This window comes from Ictidomys tridecemlineatus, chromosome X (genome assembly GCF_052094955.1).
Source record: "Ictidomys tridecemlineatus isolate mIctTri1 chromosome X, mIctTri1.hap1, whole genome shotgun sequence".
Lineage (NCBI taxonomy): Eukaryota > Metazoa > Chordata > Mammalia > Rodentia > Sciuridae > Ictidomys > Ictidomys tridecemlineatus.
Window position 1 is genome coordinate 67477266 of NC_135493.1, and position 27961 is coordinate 67505226.

General features: G+C 34.0%; 1 protein-coding gene across 5 annotated transcripts in view; it reads right to left on the bottom strand.

The window, feature by feature from the left end:
- LOC101955809 (vascular endothelial growth factor receptor kdr-like) overlaps nt 1-27961 on the bottom strand; it is a 291669-nt gene that overhangs the window by 15250 nt on the left and 248458 nt on the right. For 4 of the 5 annotated variants that reach the window (XM_078034616.1, XM_078034613.1, XM_078034615.1 and 1 more), the window contains one exon: nt 3541-3625. In XM_078034616.1, coding sequence (XP_077890742.1) covers nt 3541-3625 — 85 coding nt within the window. The remainder of the gene's footprint in view (nt 1-3540; nt 3626-27961) is intronic. The other variant, XM_078034614.1, reaches the window with a different exon arrangement.

Below are 27961 nucleotides of genomic sequence, written 5' to 3' on the forward strand. Positions count from 1 at the left end.
CATTTTGTATTCATAACATATTTCCTTTATCCATTTATCTGTCAAAGGACACCTAGGCTGGTTCCATAGCTTTGCTATTGTGATTTGAGCTGCTATAAACATTCATTTGGCTATGTCACTGCAGTATGCTGCTTTTGAATTCTTTAGGCATATGTCAAGGAGTGGAATATTACTCAGCCATAAAGAAGAATGAAATTATGGTATTTGCAAGTAACAGATGGAACTGGAGACTATAATGCTGGGTGAAATAAGCCAGTCCCAAGAAACCAAAGGCCAAATGTTCTCTCTTATATATGGATGTTAACACACAGCAAGGCAAAGAGGGAAGACTAGACGTGTATAGGATTAGACAAAGGGGAATAAAGGGAAGGTATGATGGGATTAGGAAAGACAGTAGAATTAACAGACAAAAGTTTCCTATGTTCATATATGAATACATGACCAGTGAATATCCACATTATGTACAAACACAAGAATGGGATCCTAATTAGGATAAAATCTATTCCATGTGTATATAATATGTCAAAAATTATCATGTATACCCAAAAAGAACAAATATATATATATATATATATATATATATATTATGAAAAAGAAAATTCAGCTGAGGGGATTAAAAAATACTTCAGTAGGGTAAAAATGGGAGTTCATAATCCACTTGAATCAAATGTATGAAATATGATATGTCAAGAACTTTGTAATGTTTTGAACAACCAATAAAAATAAATAAAAAATAAAAAATACTTCAGTAGTTATTTGTGGTCTGGGGCCTGGAGACTAGGTCGACAGGAAAAGATATGGTTCCAGGATTCACTTAAGTAGGCCTAGTTCTTGGGTATATAGCAAATTGTGTGCTCATTTCACTTCCCCTAAATGAAGAGTAACATTGACCATTATGAACTGTATAGATTTGATGAAAAGAATCTGAGGATAAAGTTTAACTACCATTACTACTCTCTTCAATGCAACTTTTCTTATTTCTGTGATCAACCTGGGTATTGTAGTCTCTTAACCAGATTTCTCAAATCTTGTGAAGGCATTATCCTGTGTGGATGGTTTTCAAATTGATGTTTACATGATGGGATAAGTACTGGAAACACCTGTTTTATCATCTTGTAACTTTATTTTCTTCCTTTATTTGTATCTTATTTCCAATAAACTCCTGTTCTCTGCAGATCTTGTGAGTGGTTTTGTCTCTTCAACCTCTCTGTACTTATTGTAATTCTATTGAAATTGTGTGATTCTTTTCATGTTCATTTTGGTAAATTTTGTATTTTGGAAACTTGTTCATTTACACAGTTACTCATAAGACTCCCTTATAAATATTTCTCTCTTTTAAGGTTAGTGGTAATAATTCCTCTGTAACTTCTGATTTTTTTTTTGCAATTTGAATACTTGCCTCCTTTTCTCTTCATCAGTTTCACTAAGTTTGTCAGTTTTGTTGCTGTTTCAAGAAAAAGATTTTTTTTATTGTTGTTTTTCTTTATTTTTTCTCCATTCCATTTGATTTCTTTTGACTCTAATCTTTGTAAGTTTGTTTATTTTACATTGCTTGCTTTTAATTTGTTCTTATTTTATATGTTCTTAGGAATAAGTTAACAGGTAATTGATCTATAATTTTCCTTTTTAATACATATGTTTGAAAATCAAAATTTCCTTTTGAGCACTGCTTTGGATACATCCCTTAGGTTTTCATTTGTGGTATCTCATTTGCATTAATCTCTATGTATTTACTAATTCCCCTTTTCATTTTTTTCTTTTACTACTTGATTTAAAGACATACTTATCTACATAAATTTTTTAATGTTTTAAATTCCCTTCTGTTATTGGCTTCTTATTTTATCCCATTACAATTGAAGAATATATTTTATATTATTTAAATATTTTTGTTTGTTGAGATTACTTTTATGGCTGCATATATGGTATATGTTAGAGAACATTTGATTTCCACTACAGAAAAAAAAAGTGTTTTTATGATATAGGGTAACATCTTATACAGATGCCTATTCATTCAGTTGGTTTATGATTTGTAGTTTTGTTCAATTCTTCTACTTCCTTGTTGATTCTATTATTGACTGAATTTTTATCCCTGGAAAAAGCACCTGGTTTATTAAACAGATGCTCATTGAAAAGAAGGTATTACTAATGTTTAGGAAGAATCACTGCAGGGTACGTGAGGACACTCTATCATGATGTCATAGACTGAGCCTATGAAATGAGAGATTCTAGGTTGTTTGGGAAATAATATGAGTGTTATAGGAGGAGGTCATTTTTTTTGCTGCATTCTGATCCCATATTTGGAACTTTTTTTTCATTTTGAAAGGTTCTCACTAGGAAGTAGTCCAGGTTCCTGTAATCAATACTTCTTGCTAGCTGTAAAATTCATGATAAGATTTTTTTTTGCGGGCTGGGGATGTGGCTCAAGCGGTAGCGCGCTGGCCTGGCATGCGTGCAGCCCGGGTTCGATCAGCACCACATACCAACAAAGATGTTGTGTCCGCCGAGAACTAAAAAATAAATATTAAAAATTCTCTCTCTCTCTCTCCTCTCTCAATCTCTCTTTAAAAAAAAAAAAAGATTTTTTTTGCTTTTTTGTCTGTTGTTTTTCCTTTCTAAAAAATTTAATTTTATATTTTACACAAAGGAAACACAACTTTTCATTTTTCTGGTTGAACATTATGTAGATTCACATAATTTTTAACATTCATACCTGTGCAGAGGGTAAAATGTTCGTCTCATTCCACCATCTTTCCCCCCACACTCCCTCCTCTCCTCTCCCTCTGCTCTGCTCAATCCAAAGTTCCTCCATTCTTCACTTGCCTCCTTCTATTATGGATCAGCACACACTTATCAGAGAAAACATTTGGCCTTTGTTTTGGGGGGGACTGGCTAACTTTGCTTAGCATGATATTCTCTAACTCCATCTATTTACCTGTTAATGCAATTATTTCATTCTTCTTTAAAGTCTGAATAATATTTCATTGTGTGTACATCCCAACATTTCTTTATCCATTCATCTATTCTGGGGTGTATTTGGCTAAAACAGCCGTGAACAGGTTGATCTCATGGTGAATGACTGACATATATTGTTTGCAAAAAGCCCTTCCAAATGCCTTATATTAATGAAGAATTATCTGTTTGTGCTCTTTCAATGATTTAATGTCTTAAAATATTTTACATGCTTACCAAATTTTCAAAGCAATAAGTACTTGATGGAAACATGAGATCTGGCATTGAGCTTCAACAATTCCACAAATACCTCTGTGACCCTTTGCAAGCACATAATCAATTGGGGACTTCATTTTTCCTATTTATTAAGTGGATGGTTGATTGAATACTTTCCAGAAGCATCTACATCATTTTTATTCCCCAACTTCCACCGTATCTTATTAGTTCTTCTTATTGATTGCTCTTGAAAGCACTCTGAGATTATTCCATGGAATAGATCTAGAGGGCATGCAGATGACCATAAAACTGATTCCAAAAGAAAACTTCCTATATCTTGCAATTTGACCCATGGAGATATCAAACAGTACTAACCCCAAGCACAGCGTCATCCTGTTCCTCGCAGATCTCCATCTCATCAAATAGCCCAACTAGTGGCTTCTTCTGGGATTTAATGCTGCTGTGAATCAAAAGAAGAGTTTATTTAATTTTCCAGCATTATAGTTAACTTTATAAATTGAAATTTATTTTATTAATATTACATTTAATTGATATGTAGAATCTTGGATATCATTAAGATGTCAAACTAGAGGTTCCCAATGATCATTATCTCCTACAAGAAGGATGTAAATAGCAAATAAACAACAGTTTTGTCACAATAAAGGAGATCATTAGAGCACAATAAGGGTGCGTAAAAACCCTGTGAAGCAGAGAATGAAAGGCAATGGCTTGACTCCAACAATGCTTCTTCCAAGTAAGGATCATTTAAGAACCAGGAAGAATTTCTAACTGTAGAAAAGGTAATCAGGAGTCCCAAAGCACCATCACAATGGCAAAAATAAAGCTGTAGCTTTTGCTAATGGATAACCATATAATATTCACAGGCCCTGAGAACCATTTGGAGAATTGCCTGGAGTTCATATATTTGTTCTACTGAAGACAGAAAACACATGTTCTGTGCCATACCCCTTGTCCCAAGCTGCTACTACGCTATGTCATATTGAAACTGGAGCTACTGCTGCACTGTGTCCTGCTGTAGGAATAAGTAGACTTTATATCATTTCATCTCTGAGGCTCTGCTGTCATTGCACCATGTCTGCATACATGGTAATAATACCATTCCTAGTTAAAGTTTATATGCCTTCTAGCTTCATGTGCCCTGGATACTACTCTATCTCTACCATCCCAGTTAATGGTTTGCTTCACCACAGAGCCTAGTTCAATTAAGCAGCCACAGTCCTTCCAAATATGAACCAACGTAGTGAACTTCACCATGGTAAATTGGTACTATGGCTCAGAGAAGCATTCACAACCTTGGTGCTGAGCCCATGTGGCACTCAAGCCAGGAATAGGAACACCACCTAACAACAACAAAAAGAACCTAAGCCAGTGATACAAATTCCCTACTCCCAGTATGTGAACCAATATTTCACTCCAGGAGAAATGGAGCTTTAGCTCTGGGGAGCAGCTACAACCCTGGTACCCAGGCCCATACAATACTCTGCACCAAAGCCAACACACCCTGCCTAAATGACACTATAGGATTCATCTTCAGGTGAAATTCTTTCCCACAAAAAGCTGTTCCATAAAACTGGAAGAGGCATCTATTCTATCAGATGTGCAAATTTCAACATATGGACACAAGCAACATAAAAAAGTAAAGATAGAACTACCTAAACAACACAATAATTCTCCAGTAACTGACCCCAAAGTAAGTGAAAATTTATGTAAAGCCTGAAAATGAATTCAAAATAATTATCCTAAGGAAACTCAATGATATGTAAAAGAAAATGGATAGTTGAAACAAATCAAGTAACAGGTTCAGGTGCACTGAACAAAGAAGAAAGTTACATAATGTTACATAATGTTCTGGAATGTTACATAATTTTTTCTTTAGCCATTATTGCCAGAATTCCTATCTTCATCCCAGTGCCGGTAAAGACAATGTAAATTGTTAAGAAAATTGTTTTCCTTTAGTGCCTTCTGGAATGTTACATAATTTTTTCTTTAGCCATTATTGCCAAAATTCCTATCTTCATCCCTGTGCCAGTGAAGACAAAGATAAAACTAATCTACAGTTTCTGCAATAGCCATCACTGAACCACTTACAGAACGTGCCTAAACTATGTGTCACTTGTATGCATTGTGAACTCACTTGTATGCATTGTGAACTATCTGTTGGTGCAGCGACTTGTGGTAGTGTTGGGGTATTTTTGCTGATGATATCATCGGTGGTACAATTTTTCCAACAAGAGCCATCAATTGGCTTGGTGTATCTTCCTCCCTCTGCTTGTCATGATCATTCAGCTAAAATTTGGGGGCCAACAGAGGTGAGGCAAAGAACCTCACCCTATCCCCGCCGCTGGTACAAAGACCTCTCCACAGGTGTGGCTGTATACTGGACCAGTAGTCAATGACGGGTAAGATCCAATTACAATGGTACCAACCTAAGACAGGAGGCTGACGCCCTGAGGTCAGCTCATCGGAAGACGGGTAAGGACCATATGTAGTATTGGACAACCTAAGGCAGGCACGGTCCCTAAGCCACATGCTTGTTGTTTAAACAGAGAGGGGGAGATGTTGAGAGCCACAGCCAAAGGGGCCCCAGCAAACTTCCAGCTGCCAGCAAACTTCCAGCTGCCGGCTGATGATTGGCTCACAGCGGCCCCAGCAACATCTAGCTGATTGGCTCCTCCATGGAGCTGCTCATTGGGCTGTTTCCCTGCCCTTTCAGACCACGGAGCTGCTCATTGGGGGACTTCTTTGGCTCCACCCACACGACCCAGCCAATCAGCCTCAAGAGCAGGAGGATTGTGGGAGGTGGGGAGGTTGGTGTGGGTGAGAGGCTTGTGGAAGCCGGTGGTGGCAGTTGGGCTCTGAGGGTTTTTTTTTTTCCTGAGGAGCTGTTTTGCTTGATGTTTGTAGTTGTAAAAATAAAGTTAGTTTCTTTTGACAAGTGGCTCCTGAATTGTGCCCAGCCAGACTGCGGCATTATGCTGGTTGTAGCATTGGCAGTGATTTACAAGAGGGAGGGACAACATAGAAAGAGGAACACCATGAACAGATTTGGTATGAAAAAACCTGAGATCATCAAAGAAGCCCAAACTTAACAGACACAGAGGCTATATCATAAACTGGCCCTTGAAAAGTGCTCTGTATTTCTCAGCTGGCAAATGGAGAGCTGAGGTGGCATCCATTTTGAAGCAGCCATGCTGCAACTTGCTGCTGTGGAATCCTGGGAGATCATAGCGAACATTGCCATAGTACCCTGGCAAGCCCTGACCTTGTGGCCTAGGGTATACCTAGAAGACTATGATTAAAATGACCACAATTCAGATTTTACTCAGGAGGAACCAAGTCATAAAAATGAAGAGGAGATTTTCTCTTGAGTCTGGTGGCTTATGTGAACAGTTCAAAAATGTTGAGAATCTGAACAGGTGGGTGTTCTAAACACTCAGGTTCTCAGCCTGGGAAATAGTCTTCATGGTCAACAGAGTGTGTGGTGGTTTGGCTTCCTTGCCCCATGAATAGAATTCCTAGGAGATTCCTTATCCAGATTCCTAGCAGAGATAAACATCTATCTGGGGCCCTAGTGGTGTGTTTACCTATATGTCCAGAGCCGATACCAACAAAACCTCTAATGCCTGATTAGACCCAGACTCAAGCAACCAGAATTCTCCACATAGAATTCTGCAGCAGCTCAGGACCAGATGGATTCTCAGATGAATGTTTTCAGTTCTTTAAAGAAAAAATAATAATCCTCAAATCATTCCATGAAATGAAAAGTTATGTAACACTTTCAAATTTATTCTATCAAGCCTACATTTCAATCATACTAGAACCAGATAAGGACATTTAAATAGATTAAGCATAAAATCACTTATTCAGCTCAACAGATGCAAATAAAGCTTTTGAAAAAAATTACCACCCATTCATGATAAAAACACTGAAGATATGAGGAAGAGAAGGAACCTACCTGAACATCAGAAAGGGTTGATACAAAAAAAAAAAAAAAAACAAAAAACTCAACACCTTACTCATAGTAAACAGGGAAAATGGAAAGCATTTACTTAAAAATCAAAATATGGGTTAAGTCAAGGATATTCACTCACCACTCCTATTTAATATAGTTCCAGAAATTCTGGTCAGAGCAATTATGCAAGTGAATGGGGAAAACAAGAATCATAAGATGAAGTGAAATCATCAATGTTTGCAGATGACATGTTCCTATAATTAGAGGATCCAAACTACACTAAAACACTACAAGAGCTAATAAATAAATTCACCAAAGTAGCAGGTTACAGAATCAATATAGAAAAAATCAATAGCTTTCCTATAACAATGAATTCTGCTGAGAAAAAATCAGGAAAACAATCCCATTCACCATACCCCCAAAACATTAATAAAATGCCTAGGAAAAATCCTAACCAAGGGGGTCAAAGACCTACATGATGAAAACTATAGAACATTAAAGAAAGAAAATGAACAAAACACAAGAAGATGGAGAGAACTTTCATGTTTAAGGACAGGCAGAAAAAATCTTGTTAAAATGGCCATATTACCACAAGCCATATACAGATCGAATGAAATCCCTTTCAAAATACTAATTATATCCTTTACAGATCTAGAAAAGGCAGTCATAGAAAACACATAAAAAAAAAAGGGGCTGGTGTTAGGGCTCAGTTGTAGTGCATTCGTCTGGCATGTGTGAGGCACTGGTTACGATCCTTGGCATCACAAAAAAATAAATAAATAAATGTATTGTGCCAATCTACAATTTAAAAAATATTTTTAAAACCTTCTGGAAGAATAAAAGACCATGAATAGCCAAAGCAATTCTACACAAAAATAGCAATGCCAGAGGCATCAAAACACCTGACTTTAAATTATAAGAGAGCTATAATAACAAAAACTGCATGGTAATGTCATGAACATAGACACAGCAAAATAATATAGAAGAGAAGACACACAGAAATTCATACAGATACAGTTATCTGATCATTGACAAAGTGGCCAACAACCTATATTACAGAAAAGAAAGCCTTTTTAATAAGTACTGCTGGTAAAACTGGTTATCCAATCTAGAAGAATGAGTTTTTACACTCTTACCTCTCACCCTGCACAAAATTAACTCACAATGGAACAAAAATCTAGGACTCAGACCAGAATCTATGTAACTCCAAATGAAAATATAGGGTCAACACTACAACTTATAGGGATAAGCAACAACTTTCTCAATAGGAACTCAAAGCTCAAGAAGTAATATCAAGTGTTAATAAATGGGATGGAATCAAATCAAAGCATCTACACAGCAAGAAAAAAAATTAGGAATGTGAAGAAAGAACCTATAAAATGGCCAAAAGTCTTTACTAGCTACTGTTCTGACAGAGAATTAATATTGGGAATACATGAACTCAAAAACCTTAACACCAAAAAATAGTCAAACCAATAAAAGGGAAAATGCAATAAATAGACACTTCTCAAAAGAATGGCCAACAAATATATGAAAAAATTAATATCATTATCAATTAAAGAAATGCAAATCAAAATGACACTGATATTTTATTTAACACCAATCATAATGGCAGTCATCAAGAATACAAACAATAAATTCAGGAAAGAATGGTGAAAGAATGGAATTGTTTTACAGTTATGGTGGGATTATAAATTAGTGCAAGCATGAGGGAAAACAGTATGGAGGTCCCACAAAATACTAGGCATGGAACCACAATATGACCCAGCCTACCCTTTCCTCAGTATTTATTCTAAAGAATTAATGTCATGGGCTGTATTTGTAACTCAGTGGTACAGTGCTTGACTAGCTTGTATGAGGCACTGGGTTCAATATTCAGTATTACAATGATGTCATTTTATTTGGCTTCTTTTCTGTTTTAGCTGAGTTTTTTCCAATTATTTTGATAAAGAATAAAGACAAATTTCTTCTCAACTTTAAAAAATACTCAGTATCACATAAAAATAAATAAAATAAAGGTATTGTGTCCATCTACAACTATTTAGAAATCTATTTTAAAAAAGAATTAAAGGTATCAAACTATAATGATAAATGCATACCCATGTTTATAGTAGCACAATTCATAATTACCAGACTATGGAACCATCTTATGTATCCATCAACAGATACATGTATGAAGAAAATGTGGTATATATACATAATGGAGTTTTATTCAGTAATGAAGAAAATATGAGTTGTACAAAAATAGATAGCATTGAGAACATTATGTTAAGTGAAAAAGCCAAACTCAGAAGTTTGATGATTATATTTTTTGTTCCATTTGTGGAAGATAGAGAAGAAAATAGAAAAGCAAGGTGGGGGTTATTGCATGGAAATGAAAGGGAAATTAGTAGAACATAGAAAAAAGACCAAGGAATTGGAGGAGGAAAATGAGGGGGAAAGCTCTGGAGAGTGACATTGACCAAATTATATTACTAGTGTGTGCATCTGTGGAAGAATTTTTTTTCATGAAAATGTCAAGCAAAGGAGAGCAAATCAGCTATGTACTCATCAGATAAAATATACCTCAAGCTGAGAATCAAGATAGTGGAAAAAGGAGGTCAACTTCCAGGCTGCTCTGTGGCATAAAACCAAGAAAGCAGGTAGGCAGATTCTCAGTAAGGCGGGGTGAAAAAAAAAAGGGGGACTTTGTTGGGAATCAATACTGGATATTCAAAGCAGATTAGAAACTTGGAAGGTTGGACATAAATAGAATAAGGAAGAAATCCCTCAGCTCACTGCTGCTGTTGCTGCCAGCACCTTTGCAAGTGAAGTGGAAGGATAGGAGATTAAAGGGAACCCACATTTTTAGGAGGCCAATGATGTGTCCTGTCACAGCAAGATCAGAGATCAAAGACACTGCTGGTTGGACCCAGAAATTGTACCGCACAATGCTCTCATGCTGGAAAGAAGCCCTGTCTCTCCTGGCATCCCACTGAGAACAGAGGAAGAAGCCATCTTATAGATGTGCATTGGAGACCAGTGGCTGTGGGTGCTGACTCTTGGCAATCCACAGCTGTTTCCAAAAAACAGGCCTCACAAACCCATGCCCCACAGTATAGAGCATGTCAGGAGAAAATCAGATATGGAAAGGGTTTCTCACAGAGAAATAAGGGTTGTGTAAACCTACATGGCTTCCCTCTCCTTGTGGAGTCCTGTGACTTGCAGTACAGGCTGGGAGAGCTGAGTAGAGCCCAGAATTCAAAAGGGTATGGGTTGGAGTGATTGAGTTTGGGGACTGAATCTGAGTCCAGTAAAGGTGGGGTTCCTGGGTGATGGAGGGGGCAAAAGATTGGTTTTTCTGTTGTAAGAGTAGAACCCAAAGGAGATTCTTACAGTGCTGTCTCTCAGCATGGACTTGCAGCTACTGAGCCCTGGAGGTGCACTGATTTAAAATTTTCAGACCAATTGCCTTTCAACAACCAAGAGCCTACCAAGACCTAAACCTTGCATTCAGGAGCTCTGCCTATGGAAACTCCTCTCACAGAACTATAGCAAGACATCTGAGGGCATACAGTGACTCCATCCTACTCTAACTAACATGGCTGAAGAGGGAAACTGAGAATTTCTGAACTCCAACTGGCAACTTGATGAACAACTTAAAAGAGGAAGCATTTGTCACCAGCCAGTACTTTCATACTCATGACATACCTCAAGAAGATGGAAAGTAAGACATTTAGGAATAAATGATGAACCCATATTCCCACTGACAATTGTTAGCTAATGAAACAGAAAAAAATCTTAATATTTCATTGAGAACTATTTTTTTCTATTTAATTGTGAGGTGGATTATATGAACACATGTACACATTTGTCTCTTTTTTTCTACTTTCTAAAATTTTTTGAAGGCAGATATTTTTCAAGGATATTTTGAGGGCTAGGATGTTTGACTAGTATGTTTTGGTTTTGTTTTATATATAACTGTGTGTGTGTGTGTGTGTGTGTGTGTGTGTGTGTGTGTGTGTGTATATATATATATATATATATATATATATATATATATATCTTTTTATCAGTTATCTGTTTCCCTTGATTATTTTTATCACTTTTAGTCTGCTAACATCCAAACTCTATTGTTCTCTCTTTATCTCTTCCTTTTTTACTTCTACTTTCTTTCTCCCTCCCCCATAATCATCAAATCCTACATATCTTCAGTTCCTTCCCTGTTCACCTTTCAAAATTCCAAACAATTTTGCAAATTTATTCTTTCTACTTTGGTCAATAGCTGATTACATAATATCTGCTTATTGTGACAATTAACATTATAAATGTCATAGCAGGACTTATTTGTTTTAATTCTGTATTTAATCTGCATTGGTTGCTGTTATTATTTATCTCCCTTTAAACTGCGAGTTATTGTAAAACTTAAGGGACATTTTAAGTTTACAACATAGAAACTCTGCTGCCTCAGATCCATAGTTAGATGGGTAGACACAAAAACAACATGAAAAAGGAAGGGAACAAACTATCCCAAACAAACCAAAATATGTGAATAACATAATGCACTGACACCACAGTGGGAGAAATGTCAGAGAATGAATGTAGAGAATTCATAGTTAAAGTGACCTGTGAGGTAAGAGATGATGTAAGGATTGAAATCAGAGAGAAAAAACAGAAAATGAAAGATCATTTCAACAAAGAAATATGGATTATGGAGAAAATTAAACAAATCCTCAAAATAATGGAATCAATAAAACAAATTAAAAATCCAAAGTAAAGCATAATCTACAGATAACACCATTGATTTATTGGAATAAGTAAACCAAATTAAAAATTTCAATGGAAAACATCATCAAACGAGAACACCAACAGAAAACAACACTTCAAGCAATGAAGACAAACTATGTAATCTTGAAAATAAAGTTGACTATGTAGAAAAGATGTTAAGAGACCAGGAAAAGAACTTTCAAGAAATAAAGAACAACCTGAAAAGCCCAAATTTAAAATTTATTGGGATAGGTAAAGGTTTGGAAAGAACATACAATATTTTCAATGAAATAGTATCAGAAAATATCCTAAACTTTAAGCATGAAATAAAAAAAAATCAAATACACTTGGCTTACAGGACTCCAAATATGCAAAACTACAACACACCCACAAGAAGGCACATTATTAAGAAATCCCTAATATACAAAATAAGGAGAGAATTTGAAAGGCCTCTCAAGAAAAACAACAGGTTATATGTAGAGGGAAACCAAATTTCAGCTGATTTCTCAACCCAAAACCTAAAAGCAAGAAGGTCTTGAATAATATATTCCAAGTTCTGAAATAAAATGGATACCAACTGAGAATACTATATCCTGTGACATTAAGCTTCAGATTTGATGAAATTAAAATCTTCTATGATAAACAAAAGTTAGAAGAATTCATAACTAGAAAGGCTGCACTACAAAACATGTTCAATAAAATATTTCTTGAGGAAGAAATAAAAAATAAAATTGGAAAACCAGCAAAGGGAGGAAGTACACTAAGACAATAGTTAATCAAAGGAGAAATTAATTCAAATTAAACCAGAATAAATCAAAAGGACAGAGAATAAAAATAATTTCTAAATAAAATTGAATGTAAATATCTTAAACTCATCAATCCAAAGACAGACTGGTAGATTGGACTAATAAACAAGAATAAACAATATATGCTGTTTCCAAGAGGCTCATCTAATAGGGAAAGACATCCAAAAAATGAAATTAAAAGGATGGGAAAAATATAATTCATTCATGTGTTTCTCCCAAACATGTAGAAACAAACAACAGTTTTTATCCTCATATGAGGTAAAGTAAAATTCAAGTCAAAGATAATCAGAAGGGACCAACAAGGACATTTCCTACTACTTAAGCAAAAAACAATATAAATATTTATATCCCAGATGATGGAGCACCTACATATATTACAAAAATCCTTCTCAATTTTAAGAATTAAATAGAGAACAGAACAATAATTCTGAATGACTTTAACATGTTTCCCTCATCACTAGATAGATATTCTAAACATAAATAAACAAAGAAACTATAGAACTAAAAATATAATTAATAACAGACTTCACAGACATATATAGAATATTTCATGCATAAAGACTGGATACAGTTCCTTCTCAGCAGCACATGGATCTTTGTCTAAAATAGACCATATGTTAGACCACAAAGCAACTCTTACCGAATACAAAATAAAATAAAAACTTACCCTATCAGATAATTATGGAAGGAAATTAAAAATCAAAAATAAAATTTTAAAAAATAGAAGTTACTCTAACACCTGGAGTCTAAATAATACACTACAGATGAATGGATAGCAGAAAAATTAGGAGTGAAGAGGCTGGGTTTGTGGCTCAGTGGTAATGCACTAGCTTAGCACAGATGAGGTCCTGGGTTTGATCCTTAGCACCACATAAAAATAAATAAATAAATAAAATAAAGGTTAAATTCATTTAAAAAAATTAAGAGTGAAAAAACAATTAAAGGTAAATGAGAATAGTGACAATATATCAAAATCGCTGGGACATTATCAAGGCAGTTCTAAATGAAAAGTTCATAGCATTGAGCTCATTCATGGAAAAATATAAAGACACCAAATAAATAATCTATCATTACATCTTAAAGCCTGAGAAAAAGAACAAATCAATACAAAAAGCAATACAAAATAGGAACTCTAGATAGGGCAAAGGGGAGGGAGGGAAAGGGAAGGGAAAGGAGGGGCAAGGGTTAAAATAGATGGTGGAATGAGATGAACATCATTACCCTAAGTACATATATGAAGACACATATGGTGTAAATATACTTTTATACAACCAGAGATATGAAAAATTGTGCTTTATATGTGTGATGCATTCTACTGTCAATATATAAGAAATAAGAATATTTTTTTAAAAAAAAACAAAATAGGAAATAATTTAAATCAGAACCAAAATCAAAGAAATTAATATAAAAAATTTCAAAAAAAATCAAATGAAACAAAAGTTGGCTCTTTGAAAACATAAATTAAAATGATAAACATATTTCTATGGTAACCAAAAAAGAGTGTGCCTCTTTTTCAAATTACTAAACTGCATTACAACTTAGTACCCTCAAAGTACTAATATTTGTGGTGAAAAAGGAAATATAACCACAGACACTAAGGAAATGCAGAGAATAATCAGAAAATATTTTGAATATTAATACTCTAATGAAATAGAAATCTTGAAGATATCAAGAAATTCCTAGTAACATATGACCAAACCAAATTGAATCAGAAGATACAGAAAACTTAAACATGAATCTCAAACAATGAAATCAAAGACACTATCAAAAGCCTCCCAACAAATAAAAGCCTGGGACCATATAGATTCATAACCAAGCTCTACCTTACATCCAAAGAACAAACACAAATGCTCTTCAAATTATTCCATGAAATACAAAAGGAGGGAACACTTCCAAAATAATTCTATATTGGTAATATCACCCTGACACCAAAACTAAACAAAGGCACATCAAGGAAAGAAAACCTCAAGCCAATACCCCTGATAATAAGAAAATATATGCAAAAGTTCTTTATACTGGCAAACCACATACAAAAACACACTGAAAAGATATTATGTTATGATAAATTGGTTTTAATCCTACATGTGCAAGATTGGTTCAACACATGAAAATCAATAAATATAATTCACCACATCAATAAACTTAAAGACAAGAATAACATGATTATTTCAATATAAGCAGAAAAAGCATTTGACAAAATATAGCATACATTTCTTATTAAAACACTTAGAAAAATTAGGGATATTAGGAATATTCCTTAACACTTTAAAAGCTATATGTGTCAAAACCAAGGCAAACATCATGCCAAAGGGAGAAAAACTGAAACATTCCTTCTCAAAACTGAAACAAGATAGAGATGTCCTCTTTCCCTTTTTCTATTCAATGTGGTCCCTGAAACTAGCCAGAGTAATGAAACAAAAGAAAGGAATTAAAGAATATGTATAGGAAAAGAAGAGCTCAAACTATACATATTTTCAGATGACATGATTCTATATTTAGAAGATCCAATAAACTCCACCAGAAAACTTTTAGAACTCAAAGTGAATTAGGCAAAGTAACAGGACAAAAAACTAAAACTCATAAATCAATTGCATTCATATGCATCAGTGATGAATCTACTGCAAAATAAATTAGGAAAGCTATCCCATTTACAATGTCCTCAAAAAATAAATACTTGATAATCAATATAACAAAAGAGTTGAAAGATCTATAAAATGAAAACTACAGAAACTTTAAGAAAAAAAAATGAAGAAGACCTAAGAAAATGTAAAAATCTCCCATTTTCTTGGATAGGCAGAATGAAACCAGCACATATGACCTGGTTATACCAATCCTAGGAATATATCCAAATGAGTTAAAAATCAGCATACTAGAATGACGTAGCCATAGCAATGTTTATAGCATCTCAATTCACAATAGCCAAGCTATGGGACCAACCTAGATGCACTTCAACAGATGAATAGATAAAGAAAATATGGTAGTTATATACAATGAAATATTATTTAGCCAAAAAGAAGAATGAAATTATAATTTTGCTGGTAAATGAATGGATCTGGAGACTATCGTGCTAAGTGAAATTAGCCAATTCCAAAAAACCAAAGGTTGAATGTTTTCTCTGATATGTGGATGCTAACACAAAACAAGGGAGAGGAGGGGATGAACAGAAGTTCTGTGGATTAGATCAAGGGGAATGAAGGGAAGGGAGAAGGGATGGGAATAGGAAAGACACAGAATGAATCTGACAAACTTTCATATGTATAATATATGAACATACCACAATGACTTTCCACATCATGTACAACCACAAGACTGGGATCTCAATTAGAATAATATATATATACCATGTTTGTATAAATATGTCAAAATATACTCAGTTGTCATGTATATCTAAAAAGAACAAATAAAAAGTAAACTATAGAAAAAATATACCTCAGGCCAAAAATGTTAAAAGAGACATGGAAAATCATTTTTTAATGAAGAAGAAGTCAACTTATCAAAGACATAACAGTTATAAATTTATATATACCGAACATTCAAGCACCTAAATAAATGAAATAGTTATTACTGGAAGTTAAGAAAGGAACAACAATACAGTAATAATGGGTAACTTCAATTTCCCACTTTAAACACTGACAGAAAACTGTAAGATTTTACTATTTTCTTTTTTTATTTATTTTTATTTATTTTTTTATTGTTGGTCGTTCAAAACATTATATAGTTCTTAATATATCATATTTCACAGTTTGATTCAAGTGGGTTATGAACTCCCAATTTTACCCCGTATACAGATTGCTGTATCACATCAGTTACACTTCCATTGATTTACATATTGGCATTCTAGTGTCTGATGTATTCTGCTGTCTATCCTATTCTCTACTATCCCCCCCTCTCCTCCTCTCCCTTCCCCTCCCCTTTTCTCTCTCTACCCCCTCTACTGTTACTATTTTCTTTTAAAGGAAATACTGGTCTTTTACTTCACTTTAAACCTAGTAGAAAAGACAAAGAACTTTCAATTCAACAGCAGTAGAATAATTATTCTTGTTTAGTGCATATGGAACATTCTTCAGGATATCAAATATTAGATCACAAAAAGTGCAAGGTGATAGATATGCTTATAATCATGAATTGATCACTAGCCAATATAAACATGAATTAAAAGATGGTATTTTTCCTCATAAATATGCAGAAGTATTATGTTAATCAGAATAATTTTAAAAAGTTAAAAAGCACAAAATGTGTTGATACTTAAAAGAAGGCAAATTATGTCAAGTATTGTTTTCTACTTCACCAGTATAAACTAGAAAACAATAAAAGGAGAAATCTTGGAAAAATCACCAATTTGTAAAAATTAAACATGATGTTGCAAATGAAATCAAAAGGGAAACAGAAAAATATCATAAGACCAACAACAATAGAGAGGTATCATATTTAAAACTATGTTATACAAAAAGAGTTCTACAACCGAACCTTCCATGAAGAGAAGAATTTCAGTACATTTACCTCAAAGACATCAAAGTTTGAGGTGATAGATATGGTAGTGACCCTAAATTGATCACTACCCAATGTGTATATCAAATAAAACATATTATTATAGCTCATAAATATGAACAAATATTATTTCAGCCAAAATAATTTTTAAAAATTAAAAAGCACTATTCCTCCAACAATGAACAAGTGTACCCTTTTCCCCACATCCTCGCCAGCACTTGTTGTTGTTTGACTTCATAATGGCTGCCAATCTTACTGGAGTGAGATGGTATCTTAGGGTGGTTTTGATTTGCATTTCTCATTTGGAAAGCAGTATGGAGATTACTTGGAAAGCTGGAATGGAACCACCATTTGACCCAGCTATTCCCCTTCTCGGTCTGGTCTATTCCCTAAAGACCTAAAAAGAGCATGCTACAGGGACACTGCTACATTGATGTTCATAGCAGCACAATTAACAATAGCAAGACTGTGGAACCAACCTAGATGCCCTTCAATAGACGAATGGATAAAAAAAAAATGTGGCATTTATACACAATGGAGTATTACTCTGCATTAAAAAATGACAAAATCATAGAATTTGGAGGGAAATGGATGGCATCAGAGCAGATTATGCTAAGTGAAGCTAGCCAATCCCTAAAAAACAAATGCCAAATGTCTTCTTTGATATAAGGAGAGTAACTAAGAACAGAGTAGGGACGAAGAGCATGAGAAGAAGATTAACATTAAACAGGGATGAGAGGTGGGAGGGAAAGGGAGAGCGAAGGGAAATTGCATAGAAATGGAAGGAGACCCTCAGGGTTATACAAAATTACATACAAGAGGAAGTGAGGGGAAAGGGAAAAATAATACAAGGGGGAGAAATGAATTACAGTAGAGGGGATAGAGAGAGAAGAGGGGAGGGGAGGGGAGGGGAGAGGGGATAGTAGAGGATAGGAAAGGCAGCAGAATACAACAGACACTAGTATGGCAATATGTAAATCAATGGAAGTGTAACTGATGTGATTCTGCAATCTGTATACGGGGTAAAAATGGGAGTTCATAACCCACTTGAATCAAATGTATGAAATATGATATGTCAAGAACTATGTAATGTTTTGAACAACCAACAATAAAAAAAAGAAAAAACACACTATTCCTATGTGATACAGTAAAAGCAACTCCAAGAGGAACATTTATAGCAATCAATCCCTGAATTATAAAAAAGGAAAAATCCCAAATGTATAGCCTAATACCACATCTCATGGAGCTATGAAAAAGAAACTAGCCAAATGCAGTGGTGCATGTCTACAATCCCAGTGACTCTTAGAGGCTGAGACAAGAGAATTGCAAGTTTGAGGCCAGCCTCAGCAATTTAGAAAGACCCTAAGCAACTTAATGAAAACCTGTCTTTAAATACAAATTTTAAAAAGTGGCTGGGAAGACATCTTAGTGATAATGTACCCCTGGTTTCAGTCTCTGGTACACCCCCAGTGATGAAAGAAAGAAAGAAAGAAAGGAAGGAAGGAAGGAAGGAAGGAAGGAAGGAAGGAAGGAAAGTAGGAAGGGAGGAGAAATGAAAGAAAAAAAGAAGAAATGAAAGAAAAAGAAAGGAAGGAAGGAAGGAAGGAAGGAGGGAGGGAGAAATGAAAGAAAAAAATAAGAAATGAAAGAAAGAAAGAAAGAAAGAAAGAAAGAAAGAAAGAAAGAAAGAAAGGAAGGAAGGAAGGAAGGAAGGAGAAATGAAAGAAAAAAAGAAGAAATGAAAGAAAGAAAGAAAGAAAGAAAAAAAGAAAAAAGAAAGAAAGAAAGAAAGCTAACTATATCCAATTTGGCAGAAAAGTAATAGACTATAAATTTTATGAAGAATTTGAAGAAAGGAAACACAGAGATGATAAACAAGATGGAAATGCTTGCTATCATGATTTGATCATTATACTTTGTATACATACATTGAATCATCACATGGTAAGCTATATATCTGCAGTTATTATGTGTCAATTTTAGAGAAAGATAATTTAAAAATTAATAAATCAATATTTGATTTTTTAAAAAAATATATTCCAAATTTCCAAATTATTTCTATGTGAACAAAAAAAGAAGACTCAAAAAATTTGGAGACATTATAAGAAAATAACTTGATATGTCAAGAGATATGTAATGTTTTGAACGACTAATAAAAAAATTAAACAAAACATAAAAGAGAACATAAAGGAAAGTTATGAATAATTATATGCCAACAAATAGAACCATCTACATGAATTGGATAAATTCTAAGAAAAATATGAACCAAATGATTTAATCAGGTGAAGTTCAGAGGCACACACCTTCAATCCAAGCTGTTTGAGAAGCAAAAACAGGAGGATAACAAATTTAGTACCAGCCCAATACAATTTAGCAAGACTGTCTCAAAATAAAATATAAAAAGTGCTAGAAATGTAGCTCAGGAACAGAATATACCTGGGTTCATTCCACAGCAGCACAAAATGAAAAAAAATAAATAAATAAACAATCAGGAGGAAAGAAAATGGTTAAACAGACTGCTGAACAAATAAAAAACATGAGGATATTGAATAAGTAATATAAAACTTCCCAAGGAAAGAAAGGAGCAGATAGCTTCAAGCCTGAGTGTAAGAAGCACTGGATTTGACCCCACCAATGCAAAAATTTCAAAGAATTATTACTAATATTTCTTATATTATAAGACCATCCTTGTCTTGATACCTAAGCCAAAGACATTGAAAGACTAAAATTACTGGCCAATATCGCTGATGAATATTGATTTAAAAATCCTCAAAATATTAGCAAACATAATGCAAAAACACATTGGAAAGATTATTCAGCACCAAGTGTGATTTACCCCTAAAATGAAAATCTGGTTTAATAGATGTAAATCAATCAATGTAACACATCATATTTTACTTATTAAAGGTAAAAGCTACATAATCATCTCAATTGATATAGAAAAGGCATTTAAGAAGTTTCAGTATCCTTTCTTAGTAAAAAATCTTAATAGTTTAGGTATAGTAGGAAAGATTATTCAATATAATAAAGTTTATCAATGAAAAACTCACAGCTTGCATCAGTATCAATAGAAAACAATGGTGTGGATATAGGCAGCAATCCTTCACCCTTCCAAATCCCAGAAACAAAGCAGTGAATGAATAACTGATCATAGAGGTGGGTGACAGAGTGAATAGTCTAAAACTCAATAATGGATATTTAAGATTTAGAGGGACTTGATAGTTTGGTTACTGAAGCAGAAAATAAGTTCAATATTTCTTGATCCTAAATATTTTTTAATTGGAATTTTCAGGTATACATGAAAGTAAAGTGTATTTTGACACATTATACATACATGGAATATAACTTGTTATGATCCCATTCTTGAGTTGTTCATGATGTGGAGATTCATTGTGGTATATTTATATATGTACATAAGAAAGTTATGTGCTATTACTTCTACTGCCTTTTCTATTTCCATCACCCTCCCTTCCCCTCATTCTCCTTTGTTTAATCAAATAAATTTCTATTTTTTCCTCTCTCCCTTACTTTGTGTTTGTATCCACATATCAGAAGAACATTCTGCTTTTATTTTGGAGGATTGGCTTATTTCACTTAGCACAATATTCTCCAGTTCCATCCAATTACCAGGAAATGGCAGAATTTCATTCTTCTTTATGGCTGAGTAATATTCAAGTGTGTATGTATGCCATATTTTCTCAATCCATTCATCTGTTTAAAGGCATCTAGGTTGGTTCCATAGCTTATCTATTATGAATTGCGGTACTACAAATGTTGATTTGGCTGTTCCACTATAGTAGGCTGACTTTAAACCATTTGGGTGGGTGATTATAGCTCAGTGATAGAGCTCTTGCTTCACATGCATGAAACAGTGGGTTCAATCCTCAGCATCACATAAAAATAAATCAATAAAATAAAGGTATTGTGTCCATCTACAACTTAAAAAATAAAAATTTTAAAAAGCCCTTTGGGTATATATATATATATATATCAAAGAGTACACTCCTATACCTATATAGCATTTTCTTTCTTCCTGAATATTTTATTATTTACTTTTTCTTCATTTTGTGCTACTGGGGATTGAACACAGGGATATTCTAATACTGATAACTGGGTCAAATAGTTAATCAAAAACTATTCAGGGTGGGACTAGGAGGGAGGGGTAACAGAGAGAAGATGGGAAAGGAAAAGTCCATTAGCTTACTTCCTCATCAACATCTGGAAAAGAAAACAGACCCACTTAAAATGGGACAAAAGCAACAAAGACAGTGGAGGACATCACAAAGTTTAGCCCAAAATGTGGGCTAACCATGTCGCTGGCTATAGACTCTACAAAATGGTAGGTAACCATTTTGTAGAGTCTACAGCCAGCCACCCACCCTAGAATAAATTAAATCAATACAGCTTCTCCCAACCATCAGATATTAACAATTAAAACCAGGGACAATACTTCTGAAATGTGCTGGTAGTCAGAAATTTTAGAGGTATCTCTGCTAGCAGACAGTCATTTAATCCCCCTCCCCCTCAACATGGAAAAAGGTAGAGGTGGAGCTGACCCAAGAACAAATAATAGCTGCAACCCAACCCTCCCCCAATGCTTCCAAAAGAGCTTAAAGATGGGCCATGTGACATCCTACCACATCATGGTGACAGACAAAACCCCAGTGAGTTTCACCACCCAGGTTTTCATTTATGGCTCACACAGAGCCTGCAACTATAGACCCCACAGTTGCATAGAGATACCAAACAATTTAGCATCACTCCATAGAAGTCCCAGTGAATGGGGATTAGGTTCACAATGATTCACAACACCCAGTAGCAGAAGCTCCAATACAGGGAGTCCAACTGAAGTTCTACCTAGTCACTGGAATGGTACCCTGGTGATTTGTATCAGTCAGAATGGAGGCTTCTGTACCATAGACAACCCAAATAGAGCCTACATTCACAGGTGACACACTTGTATATAGACAACAAGCCCTATGCCACTTTAAAGAATGTCCTGTGGAGGAGAAGTGGGCATATTACTTTCTACAGCAGTCAGTGATAGCCCTGAGTCCTGTAGCCTGTGACTCCACACCCAAAAGAGAGTTAAAAGACACAGCACAGAACTTTCCAAGACTGCAGGTTTGGGCCCCTGGGCTGACAAATAAGAATCAGCTGGTAAGAAACCATAACAACCAGGGAATTTGCTCCTCTATCCATGTAATTACAAAAGGATACACAGCTGGGAGTACCAGCATTATTTATTAAATCAAATATCATTCAGATGCATGGACTGACAGTCCTGAAGATAACTCCAAGCAGTGAGCAGAGAACCACAAGCATATACAATGGCAGTACATCTTACAAAGATATTTACAAAGGAGGAATCCATAGACACAAGTCAACACCCCAACATGACTAGATAAAATCCCACTGACCTGTGACCTGTAGAGAGGGCAGCCGCCCTACAATCCCTCATGAGCCATCTAGTGCCACATCAAACAGGCTAAAATAGTTCTACCTTGTACCACTAAACAAAGCCAATACTGGACATGACAGTGATGGATGCAAGGAGCTTTTCCTTAGGAGGGAACATAAGAGTACACCCCCTAACAGGGAATAAACTGTCTTCTATCACAGAAAATTAGACTTTCTCCTCTAACCCAACAGATAGTAGGTATTTAGAAACATCAAACTTGGAGGGGCCTCCTAGAATTGTTATCAAATATGAGTTGATGTGATCACTACTTCCACATATAAGGAATCATAGAGGTAAATGTGAAGAATAATAGGACTTGTATAAAGTTTCAAATCGTGATGAAATCCAGAGCAGAATGGTTCAGTAAGAAACATCTCCACCTTGGCATAAATTATCATAAATAGCTCTAACATCGTTTTGATCTTACATATTCTACATTTCATAATGTATTGAATTGAATATTACCCTGTTATTCCATATTGCATTCTCAATCCATTCAATGATATTTCTTCTAATCTTTTTCTTTTTTGTTATTTATTTTTGTTGGTCTTTTTAGCTATACATGATAGTAAAATCTATTTTGATAAATTTATACAAGCATAGGATACAGCTTATCATATTTAGGACTCCATTCTTGTGGGTGGGCATAATTCTGGCATTCACTTAGGTCTTTTCATTTGTACATAGGAAATTAGTTTGAGTGACTTCAATCATTCTCTCTTGGTTTTCCTAGCTCAAGTTTATGCTTCCTCTTCTTAGTCCCACATTTCTATTTACATTACTTGCTCCTGTCTCAAATGCCCCAACCCATCTTATTCTTATTTTTACCATTATATTATTCTTTTATATATTTTCTTTTTTCTTTCATTTACCCAATTTCTACCACTTTCTCCTTTAACCCCTTTATAGTGTATTACTTTTTACTATAGTTAATAGCTTATTTTTAGCCATATTCCAAAACATTTCTACAATTTTATACCAAGATTAAAGGAACTCTGTAGAATACTTTCAACAAATTTTCCTAAGGTTTATTACTACTTGTCTTTGCTCTGACGTGATTACAGTTGATAGGGTTTAACATCTTCTCTTGTGCTGATAATTGAGAACAGCAAGGGACACATGGTGCATGGGAATATCAATACATGGATATTTGCACAACCTGGTACACTTAAGAAAAAAAATCAATAAATATTACCTGCAAAAAAGCATAAGAGATAATCATCCCAGCATATGGGAAGACATACAAACAATATTAAATATTAAGGGAACAAATTACTCCACACAGTCCACACCACTTAACAAATAATTGATCTCACTGACATCAAAGTGAAGAGAATGTTGGGAAAAGAATTAAGAAAGTCCACAGTTAAGTATTCAATGAGATAAAAGGAGATGTAAGAAATCAACATAGAAAATACCAGAAGTGAGAAGTCATTTCAAGAAAGATATAGAGATTCTGAGAAAGAAACACAGATATTTGAGTAATGAAAGACTCAATAAAATAAATTAAAAACTCAGTTTAATGCATCACTATCTGATTAGACCACATAGAAGACCCATTGTCAGGCCTTCAAGAAAAAGTATATAATCTTGAAAATAAAGTCAACAATAAATAAAACATGTTAAAAGATGATGACCAGAATATTCAAGAAATTGGGAATGACATTAAGAGAGAAAATATAAAATAATGGGCATAGATGAAGGCACTAAAATACAAACTAAAGTAACACAGAGATTTTTCAATTAAATAATTGAGAAAAATCTTGAAACCTTAGGAATGAGATAGAAATCCAAACAAAAGAGGCATTCGGGATCCCAAAGAGGCAAGATTTTAAACAATTCCACTCCAAGATACATTATACTTAGATTATCAGATATACTGAATAAAGACTGAATTTTTAAGGCCAAAATAGAAAAAGCAACTAGTAACATTTAGAAGGAGCCCATTTAAAAGATAGGAAGGCTAGGAAATATATATACCAATCCCTGGAAGAAAACAGGTTCTAACCAAAATTCTTCTCTCCAACAAAAAATATTCTCCACAAGATGAAATGAAAACCCCTCTATGAAAAGCAGAAACTGAAAGAATATATAATCACTAAGCCTGCACTATGAGACACATTCGATGAAATATTTCAGAGGGCTGGGGTTGTGGCTCAGGGGTAGAGTGATAGCCTAGTATATGTGAGGCCCTAAGTTGGATACTCAGCACCTCATAAAAATACTAAAATAATAAAGGTATTGTGTCCATCTGCAACTAAAAAAGTGAAAAAAAAATTTCAGAAAGAAAATGAAAAATAAATTTGACAGCATATGGATGAAGTTCAATAGATGAATAGTCAATTAAAGAGGAATCACACCTAAGTTAAGCATTAAAATTGGCATGAAATAATAATTATGTCTTTACATATTCATTACATTATAAATATGTAAATGCTCCAAACTCTACTAACAAACAATAACAACCACAACAAAAATGACTGGATAGACTAAATAAAAGAACCACATTCATGTTGTTCAAAAGAGGCTCACAGGTAAAAACATCCACAAACTGAAGGTAAAAGGGTGGAAGAAAATATACCATTCAAATGGAAACTAAAAATAAGCAGGGGTAGCTATTCTCTTATCAGAAAAAGTAAACTTCAAGACAAAATTAATCACAAAGAACAAAGAAGTTCACTTCATATTTGTAAAACGAATTATCTATCATTAACTTACAATGAGTGTAAATATTTATGCCCCCATATTTGGTATACCTGTGTAGATAAAATAAAATTTTATCAAATTTAAGAATCAGTAGACAATGATATATTAATACAAGGTGATTTCAATAAATCTCTCACCATAAGATGGGTGTTGCAGAAATGAACTAACTAGATTCTTCAGAACCAAAAATTATATTAATCAAATGACCCTAACAGACATGTAAAATAGTTCACTCAGGAACAACTGAATTCAACTTTTTCTAAGTGGCACATGGAACATTCCTAAAACAGATCATATTTTAGGGCACAAAATAACCCTTAGGAAATATAAAATTATTAGAAATAACTATTTCCATTATATCACAAAAGAAAGAAAAGAAATTTAAAATAAAAAAATTAAAAAGAGAAAGAACTTAATTCCCACAGATTAAATAATACACTTTAGGAATAGAACACAAAACAAATCATGGAGAAAGTTTAAAGATCTTAGAAACAAATAAGAACAGAGATAGTATATAACAAGATTTCTGAAACAGTATGAGAGCAGTTCTTAGAGGAAAGTTTATAGCACTAAATTTCCACATTAAAAAATAGAAATATTGCAAATAAATGATAGACATAAAGGCTCTAGAAAAATAAGAACAAACTAATTATTAAAAACAAGAAAAGGCAATCATAATATCAGAGTAAAAATTAATGAAATGGATAATGAAAAAAATGTAAAGGATCAATAGGATGAAGGATTGCTTATTTCAAAAGATAAACAAGATTAATAACACATTGCTAAAGTAACCAATAGTAAGACATAGAAGAGTCAAGTCAACAAAAATAAAGATAAAAAATGAATTTTCATTAAAGAATCTTTTGAAATCCAGAGGATCATTAGAAGTTGTTTTGAAAATTTATACCACTAAACTTGAAAATCTAGAATATATTCACAAATTTGCAGACTCATACAATCTAACCAAATTAAACCATGAGGAAATAAAAAACATAATTTGACCAATTAAGCAATTAGATTAAAGAAGCAATTAGAACCTTCCAATAAAGAAAAGCTCAAGACCAGATGAACTCTCAGGCAAGTTCTACCTGACCTTTAATGTACTAACACTAATCCTTATCAAAATATTCCACAATATAGAAAAGGCAAAAACATATCCAAATCTATTCTAAAAGACAGTATTACCCTAATACCAAAACAATACAAAGACATATCAAGGAAAGAAAACTTCAGACCTATATACCTGATTGATATAGATGGAAATAATACTGCTCAAACAGTGGTAAACCATATTCAAAAACACAGCAAGAAGACAGTACCCCATGAAAAAGTTGGTTTCATTCTAAAAATGGAAATTTGGTTCAACTTATACAAATCAATATATGTATTTCACCACATTTATAGAATTAAGGACAAAAGCCATGATTGTCTCAATAGATACAGAAGAATTATTTGACAAAACCAAGCAACTGTCTGTGTTAAAAAACCTTGAGAAACTAAGGATAGAAAGAACTTACCTCAATGTTATAAAGGGCATAATACAACCCAAGGCCAGTATCATACTTTTTTTTAAAGAGAGAATTTTTAATATTTATTTATTTAGTTAGTTTTCGGCAGACACAACATCTTTGTTGGTATGTGGTGCTGAGGATCGAACCCGGGCCACAAGCATGCCAGGCGAGCGCGCTACCACTTGAGCCACATCCCCAGCCCGCCAGTATCATACGTAACAGAGAAAAACTAAAATAATTTTTATAAAATCAGGTACAAGACACTCTCATAACCCCTATATAATACTGTCCTTGAAACTCCAGTCAGAGAACTCAGTCTTAAAAAAGGAAATTAAAAGAATATGAATATGAAAGGAAGAAATAAAATTATCTCTGTTTGCTGATGACATGATCCTATGACTAGAGGACACAAAATTTCACCAAATGACTTCTAGAATTGATATGTAAATTCAGCAAAGTAGCAAGATATAGGATCAGCACTTACAAATCAATAATGTTACTATAATCCAACACAGATTCAGCTGAGAAAGAAATCAGGGAAACATCCCTTTCATAACAATCTAAAAAATGAAATGAAATAATTAAGAATTAATCTAATCAAGATCTCTACAATGAAAATTATAGAACACTGAAGAAATTTAATAAAGACCTTAGAAAATGCAAAGTCCTTCCATTTTCTTCGATAGGCAGAATTAATATTATCAAACTGGGCATATGACCTATAGCAATATACAGATTCAGTGCAATCCCCATGAAAATACCAATGACATTTTTCATAAAAATAGAAAAAATAATTCTTAATATAATTTGGAAGAATAAGAGAACCAGAATAGCCAAAGCAATGCAAGAGATATCAGAATGCTAAATCTCAAATTATGCTACAAAGCTATAGTAACAAAATAGAATGATATTCCCATCAAAATAGTCATAAAGACCAATGGAATAGAATAGAAGATACAACCTCATATAAATACAGCTCTACTACCCAGTATAATCGTGCATAAAAGTTGCCTCAAAGTATCCCAAATGTCCACATAAAGCAGAGACAGGAGATATCTTGAGGTAATGATGTTATGTCAGCAGCTACAGGGACCCGGAACCAGGA